This window comes from Typopeltis vanoorti, chromosome 1 (genome assembly GCF_054136105.1).
Source record: "Typopeltis vanoorti isolate ZY-2024b chromosome 1, IOZ_Tvanoo_1.0, whole genome shotgun sequence".
NCBI lineage: Eukaryota > Metazoa > Arthropoda > Arachnida > Uropygi > Thelyphonidae > Typopeltis > Typopeltis vanoorti.
Window position 1 is genome coordinate 141455805 of NC_143549.1, and position 19981 is coordinate 141475785.

Below are 19981 nucleotides of genomic sequence, written 5' to 3' on the forward strand. Positions count from 1 at the left end.
GCATAAGGTTGATGTCCATTATCCTTATGCACACAGATGTCATCCTTTTGCACACGGTATAAGGATGATGTCTATTATGTATATTATAAGCAGCAAGCTAGAATAGTGATACCTGTTGTACAGAAAGTTAAGTATGATTATGAAAAGAAACTAGCTCTGCAAGCTAAAGACAACCCACAAGAATTCTATCGATATGCTACAAGTAAAATAAGGAATGAATATGAAAGAATAACTCTACTGAATGCAGATGGTGTTGAGGGTGACAGATGCTATCAACCTGGTGTATGCAACATTGAGTTCACTGCTACCTCTTCACTGAATGAAGAAACTCAGGTGTATGAAGAGGAGGTTTTAGAGCTGTCGCACAAACTGAATAAGAATTTAGCAATAGAGACTGATTGGATATCAGCACGGGTGCTAAAAGAGTGTTCAGTTGAACTGGAGTCTCAGAACAAGGAAGATTGTGCAGAAATATATGGTAATACCATTGCACAAGGGTTGTGCAAAGACTGATATATCCAACTATCGACCAATCAGTGTCTCTGGGATTTTTGACAAATTTGGTTAGGGCTTGCATTCAGAAATGGGTTGACAGAGAATCACTACTTTGCAATGAACAGTGTGGATTTACTAAGGAAAGGCCATGTTTTAGCAACTTGCTCATATTCTATAATACTATTGCATAAATTAGAGAATATGGGTTTGAATTATAAAATATTAGCATGGATAATAGGGTGGCTGACATATCAAAAAGTGGTATAAGATGCTATGAGTCTGCAAGATTTAAGCTGAATAACTAATGGTGTACCATGGGGATCAGTCCTTGGTCCACTGTTATTCAGTCTGTACATTAATGATATTGGGAGGGATTTGACAGGCAACATACAGCTATTTGTTTATGATGCAAAGATAGGTAGAGTAATCAGGAATGCTGCTGATGTGCAGTACTTGCAGAATGATTTGAATAGGTTGGAATTGTCGACATGGGAAAATGAATGTCAGTTCAATGTCAGTAACTTCAGAGTCGTGCCCTTTGGCATGATTAGATATCCAGTGCCGTATTATATTGGTGGGATTATGCTAGAAGAAACTGATCTGACTAGGGATCTTGGAGTGTTAGTAGATAGGCAGTTGAAGTTCAGGGCTTTGTAGCAAATATTGCAAATACAACTCAAAAGATAATTACAATGCTGAAATGAATTTTCACATGTAAAGATAAGAATGTCATTTTGCCTCTTTACAAGGCCTTGATATGACCTCACTTCGATTATCTTGTGCAGGTCTGGTCTCCTAGTTTCTGTTGTAATTTTGATACAGTGGAGAGAGTGCAAAGGAGAATGTTACAAATTCTCCTCTGATTATGAAGACAGATTGAGAATTTGTAGACTGCAGAAGCTAGCAAAGAGGAGAAAGTGGGGTGATATGATTGAAACTTACAAACTTCTGAAAGGGCATACAGCATTTCAGTTGATGGAATTTTTCATTTTATGGAGGATGGAGAAAGAACAAGAGGGCATCCTTGCAAGCTGAGAATGAATGCCACTAAGAAGTGAGTGGCATTCATTCTCAGGGCTAAATTTTTTTCTCATGCATGATTGGAATGAAGCCATGTTGTGTGTGCAAGTAGTGTGAATGAATTCAAGAAAAGTACGATAGCTGGTGTGTGTAGTATGTGACCTCCTTTGATGAATCCCTGACTCCCTGGAGATCTCACTTAATAATAATAATAATAATCTTTAAAATTGAAAGGTAACATCTTTATTTCTTAAAGAAATTTTAAAATCTCATTAAAAATAAATTAACAATTATAATAAAGATATAACTGGTAATTGACTTAAGGAAATACTATAATAAAGATATAGTATTATTTCCAAGTTTCCATAGAGTCCGAGATTTATCATGTCAAGTCAAATCCTCACAGACCACATTAATTATCATACCTTGCCTTGAAGACATTCAGCACTGGGACACTCACCAACCCCGCTGTCAATGCATTCCACTCATTCATCAATTGCCATGCAAAATAAAATAAAATAAAAAATAATAAAACAATCTCTTTTTCACTTCCTTACTCCTATGATCTTTATAAGTTTATAGGGATGACCTCTCAGAGTTATTCACCTCTGCACACTCTCGCCACCAGTTTCTTATTGCTAGTATAAGCAGATGAGCAGATCTCACACAGAAATCCAAATGTGGACTGATTAGGTACTTGACAGTGAAATTATCACCTCTTCTATATACTTGACAGGATTGTTCGCATAATAGCAATTTTCTGAGTAACCTTTACAACTTTGTGGTGAACTTCTGCTCTCTATCTGCAAGAATCACAGATCCCTTGTTCCTCCTACTCCACCTCCTAAAGCAAAGTTCCCCCAATATGATAAATTTCATTCTATCTTCTTAGACAAAAATGCATAACTGTACACTTAGCTAAATGCCCATTCTTCAGCCCAGAATACAAACCTATTCAAATCCTCTTGTAGCAGTATCATGTCAAGAAGACTTCTTGACATTATTCTTGCTCTTCCTAATTTAGCATTACCAGTAATCAGTTGAATATCTCTTCTCAAACCTTGAACTATATCAGTGATATGTAAATACCACAACAGTGGTCCTAGAAGAGCACCTTGTAGCACCCACTCGTCACATTCCTTTTTTTGGGACACTGCACCCTAATACAAAATTCATTGGCACCTAATCATTCTCAACCACCACTGTAAAGAAGCTACTAACTGACTATCCATCAGCATTCTGTGCAGTAACAACAGTAGTTTATCATGTAGTACTCTATTAGCCTTTTACAAATCCAGGAAAATTATTGTATAAGTATCTTCTGTGTCCTATACACCAGTCATCCTATTGTAAAAGTGACCAAGTTACTAAAGCATTTATTTTTTCCCTCTAGATCAGCCTGTTTAACACCTTTACCAAAACAAACGTTGGTCTACGAGGTGTGTGGCTATTAAATAATGAGACTGGTTGAAAAAATGTGGTTTATTATTACAGTTGTACAACTTAATTGTTATCCCCTTCAACATACTCTTCCCCCCCCTCTATCTCTACATCATTGCATATGAATTTTCCATTGTTGGAAGCAGTGCTGCAAGTCATCAGGTGTTATCTGCTTCAGTAGTGCTGCCGTTTTTTCCTTTACCTCATTCACTGACTGAAAATGGATACCCTTCAATGTGGATTTCAACTTTGGAAAAAGGTAAAAGTTGCATGGAGCTAAGTCCAGCATGTAAGGTGGATGGTCCAACACTGGGATCTTATTATCAGCCAGATACTGCTTTACAGACAGTGCACTGTGGGCTGGAGCATTGTCCTGATGGAGAATCCAGGTGTTGTTCTTCCACAGATCGGGACTCTTCCTCACTCATTCTCTGAGCTTGGCCAGAACCCTCAAGTAATAATGTTGGTTAAAACTGTCTGACCCATTCAACCATTATCACGCCATTGATTTAAAAAACAAAACAAAAAATGATCAGCATTGCCTTCAGTTTTGACTTGCTCATTCTTGCTTTTTTTCATTCTCGGTGACGTGGAAGTTTTCCAGTGCATCGATTGTCTCTTTGTTTCTGGATCATACTGGAAAATCCATGTCTCATCATATGTGATGATCTTCTCCTGCAAATCCGGCTCCGCTGTCAGCCATTCCATGATGTCAAGGAGAAAAACGGCAGCGCTACTGAAGCAGATAACACCTGATGATTTGCAGCACTGCTTTCAACAATGGAGGATTCATATGCAACAGTGTATAGATAGAGGAGGGGAGTATGTTGAAGTGGATAACAATTAAGTTGTACAATTGTAATAATAAACCATTTTTTCAATTAGTCTCGTTATTTCATAGCCACACCTCATATAGTTGGACTCCATTAATTTGGATTCTCCCTTGTATATTGACACTATTTTTCTTCCTTTCCACTCTTCTGGAACTGTTGCTGTTGCCCAACTCTTGTTGAATAACCAAGTCATGGGCACTGCCAGCTCTTTTGCACATTCGTGTAGTATACGTGGTAATATTGGTGATGTTAGAAATGATCAATTTATTCAATGCTTCTGTAAGATTATGATGTGTAACTGTTTTTTTTTTTTTTTTACATATAATAATTATTATTTAATACTACATTACTACTGATTTTCATGTATGTATTGAATTTGGTATATTTCTTCAAATTCTCCAAAATGGAAGAGTAAAAGGAAAGAGCTTGGCTGCTGATAGATTGAATTGGAAAGTTGTTATTCATGGCAATCTCACTCCACCTTAGACAGATGAGGAAGATGATGATGACTGTAATATTAAAGTGGTACTGGAAAATGGTGTGAAAAACTCACAAGACATTAAAGCAGTAACAGAGAGAATGCTGACCTGAATATGAAATTGAAAACCATTTTGGAAACTGATGAGGATATTGAAAATGAATAACTTTGAAATATCTAGACTAAAACAGATTATTAGTCAGACAACAAAGAAATTTAGAAAAGTTGAAAAGTGATGAGAGAGGCACTGACAGGATGAGAAACATAAGCAGCAAAAGGAGAAACAACAAATACAGAATTAAGTAATGATAATCAGATTGGTAAAATCATTTTAAAAAAAAGGATATTATATTGTATGGAGATTCAATTATAAAACATGCAATTGATGACTGTGTTACTACTTTGAGTTTTCCAGCTGTTAAATCAATATTTAATGGTGACGTGAAGACAATGGTCAAAAACAAGAGGGCATAATGTGAGATCATCTGAGTGCTTCAATAAGGAATGTGGTCACCCCTCAGTCTCTGTTCAAGTTGTAAGTCAGCAGTTAGATTGAAGGAATGTTTCATACTGTTCATAATGGTGTCTAGGAGCTTAACTGGTAATAACAACTCTTGTTGTTATTACCAGAGTAACCATTACTTCTGTAAATCTCTCCTAAGTCATTCAATGTGTTTTTTGTGTGTGTGTGGGGGGGGGGGGGGTTGAGGTAGAAAAAGCCAAAAGCTTGAAATGTGGAAAGTCAGGCGGAGTAGATAATATTCAACCAGAAATGCCTAAATATGGAGGTATAGAAGTTTTGCATTAACTACACTCCAAAATTCAGAGGGCCTGTTCAGAAAGGAGGTCAATTTCCAGATGATTGGATTAGAGTTCTCATGGTTTTCCATCTATAAAAATGGGGGAGGGGGGAGGGAATAAAGGTGAATGTGAGAATGACAGAGGAATTTCTCTGCTAAGTATTCCAGGTAAGATACTTGAAAAGAGGTTGAGAAAAATTGCAGAAGAAAAACTTGGAGAACATGCTTGGTTCAGGCCAAATGGAGGTTGTCAAGATCAGATTTTCACTTTATGACATATAGTCGAGAAATCATGGGAATATGATAAGGATCTGTATTTAAGTTTTTTGTAGATCTAGAAAAAGCATACAACAGATGTCCAGAGGAAAGCTTTTCAAAACACCACAATTATATGGGGCAGTTGGAACATTATAAAGAGCAGTACGTAGTCTCCATTTAAGTTGTAAATCAGCAGTTAAATTGAAGGAAGTACATGGTTTGATGTAAACTCGGGTAAAAGAAGAATGCACATAAACTCCACTCTTATTCATCTATATGGATTTCATTATGAAAGAAAGTGGCATTAAACATGATATTAGAATTGGAGATATCGAAGTTAGCTCTTTGCTTTATGCAGATGATGATGACGTATTCCTAAACATACCCAGTGCAAGATTCCTTAACTAAATTGCATAAAAGCTTTAAAAAAAATTTGGTATGAAAATCAGCAATAAAAAGACTAAAACTATGCAAATAGGCAGGAACGTTGAACATATTAACTAGATTCTAAATGGAGAGCCTATAGAACAAGTAAAGTATTTCAGCATTTTGGCACAGTATTTAGTGAAGATTGCAAGTTAAATCTGGGAATAGACAACAGAATAAGCAAAGCTGGTATGGTGGGGGGAGCTAATTGAATAAATTTATATGGAATAAGAGAGAAATTAGTCAAAACACCAAACTAGCAGTATACTAGACAGTGTTCAAACCAGTTGGTTTATATATGACAATTGGGTTAGAAATAAAGCACCTGATCAAAGATAGAGACCACAGATATGAGAGTTCTGAGAAAAATGAGTGGAATGAACATATGGCATCAATGGCACAATCATATTCAAAATGATGAAGACATTAGAAAGGAACTTGACATTGTTAGCATTCAAAAATGTGAGCAGAGGTAATCTTAGGTGGTATGGCCACTTAAATAGAATATGTAAGGAATGCTTATCAAAAACAGGTGTTTGATGACAAGATGGCACGAAAAAGACCAAGGTCTAGGTGGATTGATTCAATCAGAAGTGTCTTAGAAGAATGAAATGTGATATGACAGTATCGGAATGCTGACAAGTAATAGACTAATTTGGAGGAAAATTGTTGATAGGAGCTTAATAATAATGTAAGGTTAACCATGTGCTGTCATAATAGTCTGAATACCTCTTGGGGTACATGTCAGGAAATTGATGAGTTGAGAGCAGCAACATGTCTACCTTACTGCATCTCAGACATGCTTGATTGGATTAAGATTAGGAAACCTGACTTGTCAGTCCATACATACAATAATCTCTTCTTGAAGAATAGTCCAAGAGCTTTGCTCTGTGAGGATGAGAATTATTGTCTTATAGGATAAATGTCTCCTCTATTGCACCCACATATGGATGAACATAGGAGTCCAAGTCCTCATCTCTATAAGTTGCAGCACTTGTGGTTCCACTAGGAAGCACATACAGGTTAGTGTGTTCACCCAGTGAGATGCCTCCCAAACCATAAGTGTCTTTTTCATGGATATTAGAGGGATAATAACATGTTCCTGGTTCTCTCCAGATCAGAGCATGCCTGGTATCATTTTGTAATTGGAAAATCAGGATTCGTCTGTAAATAGTACCAATCCCATCAGTCTTGGGTCCAGTTGACATGGAGCCTGCCCCATTCCAAATGCTTTCAAATAATGTGTAAGGGTACATGGTTCTGCCTCAATTCCTTCACAGTGATTATCACAACTTTTCAGCACATCCTTGTACATAAGTATGGAAATGACTGAAGATAATCATCATAGTTATTATTATTATTATTTATTGAATCTCCATGGAGTCTGAAGACCCATCGAGGGAGACCCCAAATTAACTGTCATACACTCCTTGAATCCATTCACTGTCAGGGAACTCACAACCAATTCTGGCAATCCATTCCACTCGCTTACCACTTTCCATGCAAAAAAAAAATCTGGTCTGCACGCCTGTACTAACCACACTCTTACGCAACTTCCATGGATGGTCCCTAGTTCTCTGACTATTTGTCATATGTTGAAAAATTTCACTTGCATCCAATTTTATAAAATCCCTTTAATATCTTTAAAGTTTCTATCATACACCCCCCCCACCCCTTTACCGCCTATCAACTAAACTTTGTAACTCTTAAACCTTCAACCTATCTTCATGGGAGGGGTATTCCACAGACCTGTCACTCATCTCTGAATCTTTTCGACCACCTCCTGGTCTCCAAGAACCCCAAGTGACCAAATCTATTTGCAGTAGTCAAGATATGGCTGAATCATAGAACTTCCCTTCATGGAACATGAATCAGTCAGCATGGAACATATATGATTGGTTTCCTATTAAAGAAGAATTAGCTATTTCACATAAAGTGGTATTTTTCTTCTCTTCAAAACAAACTTGATACAGAGAACACACACAATTGACAGACATAATACACTTGCCTCATGCATGGTCTTAACATAATTATAAACAGTATAGCCTAATCATGATAACTTCTGATCTCTTCACACGATGCTCATGATCTTAGAATCAAAGCCTTAGTTCCAATGTGACATGGACAAAACTCCCATATTGACAGACATACCACATGATGGTTTATGGTCATAGTGTGTGTGTGTGTGAATGATCTGTTTTGTACCAGCACTGATTGTACACAGAATGTCTCAGTGATTGATTTGGTCTGATGTATAATTATACACTGATTTTCATAAATGAGGTAATAAAACTTGTCTGATTTCAAACAAAATTGAAGTAGCTTGTATTTTAAAGATCCCAAGTAGCAATTTGCATTTTCTCCATCAAGTGTGGCACTGTACAAACAAATGGATGAAGTTATTCTAATACAGACTTCTGTGAAAAGTGCTTAAAAACAATAAGTATAATTATGCCTCATGCCATAAATCAGAATTATCGAAAGATGTTGCATTTTCTTTTATTAATATTTATTTGTTAATATAATACTTGACAAGTAACAGTAGACATTCTGCATCATCAGATTAAAAACTCAGAATAACTTGGATTTGTTCTATATTTTTTGTAACATAAAGAGATTATATTCATGGTGTAGTTGTTGGCAGATTTTCATATGCAGGTAGAATGCTTGCTTAACATGCAGAAAACATTGTGCAATGCTTTCTGTATTTAAATTTGTTTAAACTTATTCTTAGAATTGGTTACATTTGCCTTTTTCCCATTGGGCTTAAGATCTTTTTAATAAAGTGATAATATTGGAAAGTATGTTAAGTATTGTTATGTATGCTTGACATTGGATTTGATATTTCAGGCATTAAGTCGCCCACGAGCAGAAGAAGATGTGTTTATTTATCCTTATAACCTTGGTCGATGGAGGAATTTTGAAGAAGTATTTTTTGAACCTATAGGAGATGGTTTTACCTGGACAGTGGTTAAGGATTGTCACCAATATTCATTAACAGTATGTAATAATACTTCTTTATTATTATTATCATTATCATCATCATCCTTCCACAAAGAGATATGGAGTCATGTAGAGTAACAAGAACATGAACTCCATAGCCTGCCCATTTCTTTTATCTTTCCAAAAATGTTTTCAAGGCAAGTATACTAACAGTTCTGTAGGATTGTCCATAAATTACATAATACTGCTGTGTGTTAGCTAGTGTTTTGATTGTGAAAATAAGGTGGGTTGAGATTCTCAAAATATGTTAAATAACAGAAAAATTTTCTCTTGGTTTTTTCAGAATTCCAAAATAGTTTCATATATTTGTTTTTTGAAAACAGTCTATAAACTCAGTCATTTCAAAAGTGTACTGTACATAATGCATGGATGACCAGTGAGATTATGTAATATTTTCCACATTCATGTTGGTTTTAGTCGAGACTCAAAATAAAAATGTCATATGTTCAGTTTTGTGTGCGCATTCTTGTTCCATGAAATAAGACTTCAAAATGACAAGCTGACTCTCATCAGATATTGAGCAATGACCAGTTTTCATGCATCAAAATTAAAACCTTACATAGAAAAACTCAGCTGAGACCACATTTTTGTATATGAAGATTGTGGAGATAGTATGGCAGATTGTAGTAAGGTGACATGGTGGACATCTTTTTTCCATAAAGGTTTAAATCAACGTTGCCAAGAAATTATCTTGGTTTCATCTTTTATCCAAGTGTAACCAAACAAAGTTTGCAGGTGAAGAACTTCACACCTGGGTTACTTGTATATAGAGGATAATGACTTCACATCAGTTAACTTAGTACTTGCTTATACTTGGATAAAGGATGAAATCAAGAATATAATTCCTTGGCATCTTTAATTTATAGTATAACCAAGTGAAAAAAAAAACTTTCAACTTCCACAAAGATTGGATAAACATTAAAGATAATCTGTGAAGTGGCAGTCCACCGACAGGTATGGAATTGACTCTTTGCAAAATGCAGTGAAATTGCAAATCATGCAGAGTTCTGAACCACACGTTTTCAAGAATTATAAACTCTTGAAGTAAAAATTTGCTTTCAACTTTTATTTATTTCATCTTGAAACAATAATGTTATAGTCTACAGGTGGAACTCTAGTATTTCTTTCCTTTAAAAAAAATATTATTATTAAAAGAACATTGCTATTTTTTTATTGATTAGAATTTGATTTTGATAACCTTCATTAGAAACATCAGGCATGTTCAGTTCAAGGCTATAGCTAGATCATGTCTCTGTCCTATTAATTGTTTAAAAATTAAGGTTACCAAACTAATATTCTCAGTCTAAAACAATGCCACATAATCAAATAAAGATTGGAATATAAGTTTTAAAAACCTATAATTTCTCTTAACAATTTCTCAAGCTCTTGAAGACAAATGGCAGTAGATTTCTTCTTTCTCAATCCTTATCTGCACCTCACATGTGGCACTGATGTGCTATAGGTTCTTGTGTCTCTTGTGTGTGTGTGTGTGTGTGTGTGTGTGGGATATATATATATATATATATAAGTACTTATATACATTTAGTACATTTTGAAATTCAGTAAATTTAAGATATATATATTGCTTTGCCTGTAATGCAAACCAAACCACTTGAATTTTCCCAAACTCAACCCACAATCAATTAATTTTCCATCATATGTTGCTCATAGTTATCAATATCATGTGTAGATGTGCTGTTACGAAGCTAATATAAGATTGATGATTTTTTATTTCTTAAGTGTTTTCTTAGATTAACTTGCATATATCTTTAGTATATTTTTGTAGTTTTTTTAGTGGATTTATTGTATTAGTGTATTTAGTAACATAATTTGTAGAAATGTTGTTCATTTTTAATAGTCATAAAAATGGTGCCAAAAACTTATGATAACAAAGCAGTGTCTAAAGCACAAGCTAACGTACATGCTGATGGGGATAACCTTTGTCCCTCTGAGAAGGAACATTGCAACAGCATTGATATTGATAATATAACTGAGGATAATCTGACATTGGAGATATCCCACTTAAAAGAAATTATTAAAAAATTGACCAGAGAAGTGGAAAATGTGGAGAAACACTTAAACTCAGATGCGAAAGGAAAAAATGAACAAAACAAGAATTGGCAGGAAAGAGCACTAAAGTTGGTATTAATAATAATAATAGTAACAAAGTAAGTCAATTAAAATATAATCAAAAATATGTAATATGGTATGGCTATTCAATAATGAAATATGCACTTGTCAACAGTCACTACTTCTAGCTTACCTGTGGCGAAAACTAAATGTGACAAATGTAATAGAAAAACAGAAAATAAAAGTAAAAGAAAGTGTAGTTCTTATTGGAACTAATGATTGAAGTAGTGACAAATACAGTATGAGAGAGAGAGAGGATATGAAAGGTTGAAAGAAGCAAGAAAGAAATGTGAGAGAATAAAAATTGTTAATTTGCTACCAGGATGGGAGGAAGGCTATGATAGCAAATGATTCAATGTGCAGGCTGTGTAGAAGAAACGGATGTGAGCTTCTGGATGTGTGAATCGTTTGATAGAAGAAAATACTTGTATAAGAGAGATGGCCTACACTTTAATGGATTGGTATCAGGAGCCTGGAAAAATTGCTTATTGAGATTGAGATCTAATTCAAAGAGTCAGGGAAAGTAGATCATATGAGGATTGGTGAGAATTTGTGTGTGTATACAAGATCAGTAAGGTATGCAAAAATGTACAAATGTGATAATGATATGAATGGCATTAGTCAAGGTTATGTATCTGATCATCATCAGTGACGCTAACAGGCAAGTAAGCTCCACGACCTTCCCAGTATCCTTGGATTTTGTAACTATAACTCAAGAATAAGGTGATAAGTCCTATCCCTATAAGTATTCTTTGTCTGTAAATTGCATGTGTTCTAGTGGCTGGTTTACCTGGCTGCTGGATGAAAAGCCCCAGTTTCTAGGAGGAATAACCCAGCTAAATCACATTTAGTTGACAAACTCCAATAAAAGTTGTTTGCATCCTAGATGGGATTCAAACCCTTATCTTTTCCAACTTAACACTTTGAGTCCTATCGATGTAAGTATACATCGATTGTGCATGAACCCAGAATCCCATTGATGTATGTTTAACATCGCTAAATTAAGAATTTGGAAAATAATAATATATGCTTGAAATTCATTATCAGACTGTACTGTAATAATTTGAACCTTCAGCTTCATTATCCATGAGGATGGTTGACTTTTATTAATAAAAAAGGGAATTTATATTAGTATATCGTAACATCTGCCCATCAGCTGCATTACGTATGATTGCACGTGTTCATGTTTACTGTATATTATTACATCGTGCCGTCATAACTCTGGCTGCTCCAATCTAAACAATATAAGGGATTCACGATTCTCTTCTTGTAACCTGAGAGATCAGTTTGAATTTCTCTGTCACCATGGACAGACCAGGACCCAGTGGTGCCCAAAGTAGGGGTGTAAAACAGTTCTTGAGTGAACACAAATTAGAACAAGTGCTCGAGGACTCGATAACAAAGGATCTGAATTAGATGATTGGGCAGACAGTGATCCAGAACAAGAGGAAGCAGATCTCCCCACAGATATGAGCTCCAAGTCAAGCGACAGTGACGCAGAACCTTGAACAAGGGGTGACCAAATTTGAGGCCGTCCAGCAAGTTGTGTTCGCGATCGCACGTAAGTTCGTGGCATTTCAAAAACTGAATGGCCTAAATCAATAATATACCACTCGGCTTTTGTGGCCAATATTGGATAATTACAGTGATGTACACCCCTATGTAAAATGATATTTTCATCATAATAATAAGATTGGCCAGTCTGGTTGGCGAGTGGTTAGTGTATCTGCTCTCCAGCCAAAAGGCTGCAGTTTTGAATTCCCCTGCAGGCATGGATGTTTGTGGCTGTCTGTGAAAATACTAGTGGTGGTGGTGGCGGGCAGTAGATAGTGTTGGTTAAGGGTTAAGTTGCAGTTTGTTGTAGTTCGTGGATTGCGTGGTGGAAACAGAGAGTTGTAGAGTAGGTACTTTAACTTGATGAGTCTTTGGATTCCCTGGAGGTGTCACGTAATAATAATAATTAATAGACACTGTACCACAATTGGAAGAATAGCGGAACATTTGTGCCCTTCGATTGGAAAAGACCTGGGTTCGATTCTCGTCGTGACAAGGGAAATTCTTATGCCGGCCTGGTTGGCGAGATCCGCTCTCCAGCCAAAAGTCTGTGGGTTCGAATCCCACCATGGTCATGGATGTTTGTGAAAATACTAGTGGTGGTGATTGGCGGTAGATGCCGTTGATGTAGATGATGAAAGTAGTTGCGGTTCGTTGTAGTTAGTGGATTGAGTGGTGGAGATGGAGAGTTGTGGAGTGGGTGCCCTCCCTCGATGAGTCTTTGGACTCCCTGGAGGTGTCATGTAATAATAATAACACACATAAATAATGAAAATTATAAATAAAATTTATGTAACATCTAAGCAATATTTTGACTGGATTTGTTGAATTTTGAACACTAAAGAAGTACATATAAGTAGAAACTAATAAAAAATTAACTTTAAATTTTTTTCAAAAACCTTGGTTTCTTGAAACCCGTTTCTGGAGCCCATACCAAATGTATAACTAAAATTTTTGTTCCAATTAATTGTCAAAGTTGCTAACTAAAAGACAAAAAATAATTATTTGGATATTTCATAGAAATACTGCACAGCAATTTTTTAAATAGAGCTAAAAATGGTCAGGAGACAAGGTTTCTTTAAGTCCCAGTAGGTCTAGGACTCAAAAGTGTTAAGGGCTTTGTTTTATCTTAACTGAGCTGCAGAGGCTCCTAAGTATCTGCCCAAAAGGTGGAAATGCATGCTTTAGGTTCCAATAGGGCCAGACTGTAGATGGAAGCATAAGAAAAAGCTGGGTGGTAATTTGTTATGTCTGTACAAATGCCTGGAGCATCAGTAACAGAGGGGTTGAGTTTATTGACTTATTGATTGCATTCAGTGCTGATGTATTTCACTAATGCCAACAAACTTAGGCAATGTTAATGCCTAAGATTGCTGGTATTAGTGAAACCCTGGCTTTCAGAGGTTGTAACTGGGGTTTAGTGTAAAGGATATAGTGTTTTGGAATGACAGAAGATCTGGAATGATCAAGTGACTTGAGTCTAGTTAGAGTAAAAACTCATAAAAGAACTATTGGTAATAATGTTCCATGTAGCAATGAATTTGAGGCTATCTGGTGTAAATTATTTCATCCTTTTTAGGCTAAAAGGATGAAATATATGGTGGGATGTTGCTACAGATCTGGTGATTCAATTACTGGGGAAGATGAAATGCATTGTCAAATTACTCTGATGGATATCAAATGAGTAATCATTATGAGTTAAATTATCCAAACATTGATTGGGTAAAAGAGAAATCTCATGACAAGATTGAAGGAGAATTTAGCGAGTTGTTGCTAGATGGCTTTTCTCAAGCAGCATGTGTGAAAGAAGAATGTTGAGGTCAAAGAGTGTTAGATTTGATCAATTACACCAGAAGGGATATCAGTTAAGAAAGTGACTCTTTTACCACCAGTTTGTGACGTTGATCATGTCATAAGTGGATGGTTGACAGATAGGTATCAAAAAGTGGTATGTGGTGAATGTGAATCTGCAAGATTTAAAGTGATGTATCTCAGGTGTATCCCAAGGATCACTCCTTGGATCATTGTTGTTCATTCTATGTGTTAATGACATTAAGAAGGATCTAACAGGAGATGTTCAATTATTTGCTGATGATACAAAGATAGGCAGGGCAATCAGGGATGCTACTATATTCCAGCACTTACAGAATGATTTAAATAGGCTGAAAATTTGGAAAAACGATAATGGCTGTCAGTTCAGTATTAGTAAGTACCAAAATAAGTTAGTTTTGCATTTTGGCATGATGAAATTTCCAGCGACATATTATATTAGAGAGGTTGTTATATGGGAAATTGATATGGCTAGGGATCTTGATATTATACTGGATAGGAATTTGAATTTTGGAGATCACATTGAAAAAATTATAAATATAATTCAGATGATAATTGCAATGTTAAAATGAACATTGACATATAAGGATAAGGAAGTCATTTTGTCTCTTTACAAGATAAAACTTGATAAAACCACAGACAACTGTGCACAGATTTGGTCTCCTGGGTTTGGAGGGGATAAAGAAGCTATGGAATGGGGCAAAGAATAGTCATAAAGATTATATTGAGATTATGGAATATAGATCATGAAGACAAATTGAGAGTATGGACTACAGATTGGTTAACTGGAGAAAGAGGGGGTAATATGATTGAAGTCTATATAAACTTCTGAATGGGTATTATAGGATATGTCTGATGAAACTTTTTGCTATATGGAAAGAGGGGAGAGAAAACACATGGGCATCAGTGGTAGTTAAGTTTGTTCCAAGTTAAGAAAGAGATTTTTTTCTCATAGAGTAGTGAGTGAGTGAGTGGAACAGTTTGCCTGTTGTGAAGTGGTGAGTGCATCTGATGTGAATGAGTTTAAAAGAAGGTATGACAGCTGGTTTGGGGGATGTACAGCCTCCTTTGCTGAGGCATTGACTCCCTGAAAGTCTTGGATAATAATAATGTATTAACCTTTAACTTCTTACATTATAGCCTAAGATGCTAATGCTATAAAAATAAAAACAACAACAGACTTGGAAAATAAAACGGTCATTTTGGATGTTCCTGGCAAGGTGAGTCAGCATGTGAGATACAAAGGTTTTAGAAGAATATAGAAGATAAATGTTATTAGGTTGATAAAATGTTTTGGAGGTTGTTGAAAATTTTAGCTTAGACATGGATGAAACACTACTGTAAAAGGAATCAGAGATGATAAAGATGACGTGAAGATGAGAATATTCTAGAATGATTACTACTTTAAAAAATTGTTAAAAAAGCAGTGGCAAAACATTGATTGAAAATATCCAGGAACATTTCAGTAATGACTATGTTTCAGTACTGGCATTAGAAAAAGCCAGAAATCTGTAAAGGCAGCTGGATTAGATGATATTGGACCAGAAATGCTCAAATATTGAGGTTAAAAATTTTACATGAAAGGTTGAATTCTAGATGATGGGAATATGGTTCTCACTGTACCTATCTGTAAAAAAATAGAATTAAAACATTGTGAGAACTATTTATAGTTCTCACAATGTTTTAATTACTTTCTGAATGTTTCAGGTAAGATTCATGCAAACGTATCAGTCTATATAGGACCAGATTGTTAACTTTACCAACAGTCCAGATAATCAAGAATCATGGGGAATATAATGGGGATCTTTGTTAAAGCTTTTGTAGATCTGGAAAATGCATATGATAAGGTGCAGGAGAAAAAGTCATCAAAATGCTTGTTATATGGTGTAAATGGAATATTATACAAAGCAGTATATTTTCAACTTGATTGGCTGAGCAGATTGCATGTTCACTCTCAACTAGCAGACTATGGGTTTAAATCCCATCTCAGGCATGAATGTTTTTGTTAATATCTTTAGGTGGTAGATGAATTTTATTGCTTAATATGAGAACACAATCCTGCTTACTGGAGTCTGAAATGGCTTGAAAAGTTCTGTGTTTGGTCTCTAGAACAGAGTTCTAAATTATCCTTGCTCCACCCATATTATTAATATAATTAGGTTTAGAATCTTTTGTGGGTGAAATTATTATTATTATGTGACACCTCCAGGGAGTCCAAGGACTCATCGTGGAGGGCACACTACTCTACTTTGCCAAATACATCTCTTCCTCTCCACTCGTACTTAATTCTCCAACTATAACACTACTGCCATCTATCGCCCATCATCACCGACAACAGTATTTTTTGTCTGTAAATTGCCTGTGTCCTGAAGGCCGATTTGTCTATACACGGGATGAAAAAACCCGAGTTTCCAGAAATGCACATTAAAAAGCAAATTCTCTTAAATTTGTTGAAGACTTGAAGTGGCTTGACAAACTCATAATTAAGGTTTAATTGAATGAATACAGTACAGAGAATAATCCCATTTCACAGAGTTTGTCTTTGGGGAAACAACATAAAAATCGTAATAACACTTACAAAAATGCACACAACAATAAGTTGAAGATGTTAAATTAGAAGTCTAAAGTTCTATGAGACGTGATGCCCTATAATTTAATTATTTTTCTCTGTGCTGTATTCATTCCATTAAACCTTATTATGAGCTAAAACTAGCACCTAAGCCTTTAATACCTTGAAAAAGTTAATTGTCTCTTGAGCAGGATTTCTGGATTATCTAACCTTTAGTGCTAATGTACCATAGGTTTACAACCTTTCATGGATGGGATTTTCATTAAACACACACACTTTGCATGTGTGGCAGTGGAATGATGCAGCAGTTTCCACCATCATATCAGTTATAAGCCAGATTAAGTAAAAATATCATTTGATCATTTTCTGTTTCTAGAGTTGTTCCATGAAATAAGACTTTGAATTGGAGGAGGAATCTGGTGCAGGTTGGGTACTGTTTTACACAACAGTGTGAGGCTGTTTAACATGAAATATATTGATCTTATGGAAAATATGGATTAGCAAATCCCCCCCGATACAGTCATGCCATGAGCCCACCAGACTTTAGTCTGTTCCTTGAATTGAAAGAAATGGAAAGTCTTAACAACAACTACACCTGTTGGTGTGAGCCACCTTATGAAAAACATCAGCACAAAAAGGGTTGATGACAGTAAAACAAAACACTGTTTAAATGTTGAGCAGAAGTAATAAGGCAGGCTGGGATAATATTGAAGTTCTGTAAAGGTATTTTGCTAAATAAATGTTTAGTTTAACAACAGGAGTATAGTATACAGAACTTTTGAAATGACTCTTTTCAAATGTATATATATAAAATTCCTTAGTTGTGAATCAGCAGTTAGAATTGAGGGATATACACAAGATAGTAGATGTTCTGATATCAAGTCAGTTGCCCAGCAAGGATGCATGCTACCTCCACTGCTGTTCATCATCTATATTATTATTATTATTATTGTTGTTCCGGGAAACTCCAAGGAGTCGACAGACTCATCGAGGGAGGCCCTAACATCATGTCAAGAACAACTATTCAACATTCACACAGTATCTATCATACCTTGCCTTGAACTCATTCACGGTAGTAGCACCCACAACAGACTCTGGAAGCTTATTCCACTCATTTACCACTCTCCAAGTGAAGAACCTAGCTCTAACACCCTTGTCAACCACGCTCTTGCCCAGCTTCCATGCATAGCCCCTAGTCCTCCCACCACCAGTCATATTTTCAAAAATATCTTCTGGATCAATCTTATAAAAACCGTTCAGTAATTTGAATGTCTCAATCATATCACCCCTCCTTCGCCTATCGTCCAATTTCTGCAACCCACAAATCTTCAACCTATTCTCATAAGGTTCATTCCACAGACCTGCTATCATCTTAGTCACTCGTCTCTGGACCGTCTCCACTTCCTCCCCATCACGAAGAAACCCTGGTGTCCATAGCTGGGCACAGAAGTCCAGATGGGGTCTTATCAAGGCACGATACAAAGGAACAACTTGTTCGTCTCTGCATGTTAAAGTATTTTTCAGAAGCCAAGTGATTTGGTGAGCTGTTTTAGTTACTTTTGCAATGTGCCCCCTAAACTTCAACTCCCTATCCACCAACACTCCCAAATCCCTGGCCTCATCAATCTCCTGGAGTATGGTTCCACCAATGCGATATACTGCTGCTATTCTTTTCACCCAAAAGTGCATAACATTACACTTTGCCACATTAAATTGACATCCATTTTTACTAGCCCAGTCCTCCAAACTATCCAAATCATCCTGTAAAATTTTGACATCCTGTGCACTCACAATTGCTCTACCCAACTTTGCATCATCAGCAAACAAGTGAACACTTCCTCTCAGATCCTTTCCAATATCATTGATGAACAAATTGAAAAGCAGTGGTCCAAGAACAGAGCCCTGTGGCACTCCACTAGTCACAAGACATCTTTTAGACTCCACTCCTGAATAAACCACTCTTTGATATCTCTCCTTCAACCACCCTCTTATCCATCTCACCAACCCTATATCTATACCCATCTGCTCCAGTTTACTGATTAGGGTTCCATGTGGTATCCTATCAAAGGCCTTGGCAAGGTCCAGTAGTATCACTGTAAACCCATTACCCCTATCCAGTTCAGCCGTCACTGTGTTATAAAACGTGAGCAAGTTACTGAGGCATGATCTACCCTTCACAAAACCATGTTGTCCCCCATACAATATCCCATTTTCATCTATCCAATCCTGTATTTTTTTCTTGACTAATTTCTCTAAGACCTTGACAATGATTCCTGATATGCTAATCGGTCGGTAATTTACAACAGCAGTCTTGGAACCACCTTTATGCAGTGGAACTATTTTCCCCTCTTTCCACCCGCTCGGGACTAACCCAGACCTGAGATTCAAATTAAACAAAATGGTCAAGGGTACTGACAATTCTTTAGCTGCTTCTCGTACAACACGAGCTGGTATACCATCCAATCCCACAGATGTATTGACATTGAGGTTATGCAATAGACTACTCACCTCCACTTCATTAACCACAATTCCCGTATAATCTACTGGTTTATTCGTTTCTGCAATGTCACCACCTGGATGATATACTTTTGCAAAGTGCTCACTCAGTAACTCAACTATCTCAACTGATTCAGTTACCTCCCTACCATCGGCATTCTTCAAAATCAATCTGCCATGTACATTTTTCCTTTTACTTGCTACATATCTAAAAAACTGTTTAGGATTCTCTTTAGCCTGCATGGCCAATGTTCTTTCGTAATCCTTTTTTGCTTTTCTTACCACACTCGTCACCCTTCTGGCCTGCGCTTTATACCGTTCATGTGCCTGCCGGTCACCCTTCTCCTTAAATTCCCTCCATAGTTGTTTCTTTTTTTGCAACTCAAGCTTAATGGTGTTATTCATCCATTTAACCCCTACTTGATTTATTATTCGGACTCTAGGTATACAGTCAGCCATTGCTTCATGCAAGCACTTCTTAACTACCTCCCATGCACTATCAACTTCTAGTCCTTGCAGTTGTACATGCCATGGCACTGAACCAATCAAACTCCTAAGCTTGTCATACTTTCCAGCCCGATAATTCCACATGTACCCTGTCTTAATTGAAAATTCTACACCTTTAGCCACCTCCCAAGTTAAGACCCTA

The 19981-nt window shown here is 36.3% G+C and overlaps 1 protein-coding gene across 3 annotated transcripts in view; it reads left to right on the forward strand.

Annotated features, from left to right (window-relative positions):
- Window positions 1-19981, forward strand: part of LOC150110488 (palmitoyltransferase ZDHHC6) — a 191842-nt gene that overhangs the window by 124844 nt on the left and 47017 nt on the right. For all 3 annotated transcript variants that reach the window (XM_090394109.1, XM_090394116.1, XM_090394126.1), the window contains one exon: window positions 8601-8750. In XM_090394109.1, the coding sequence (XP_090250235.1) occupies window positions 8601-8750 (150 nt within the window). The remainder of the gene's footprint in view (window positions 1-8600; window positions 8751-19981) is intronic.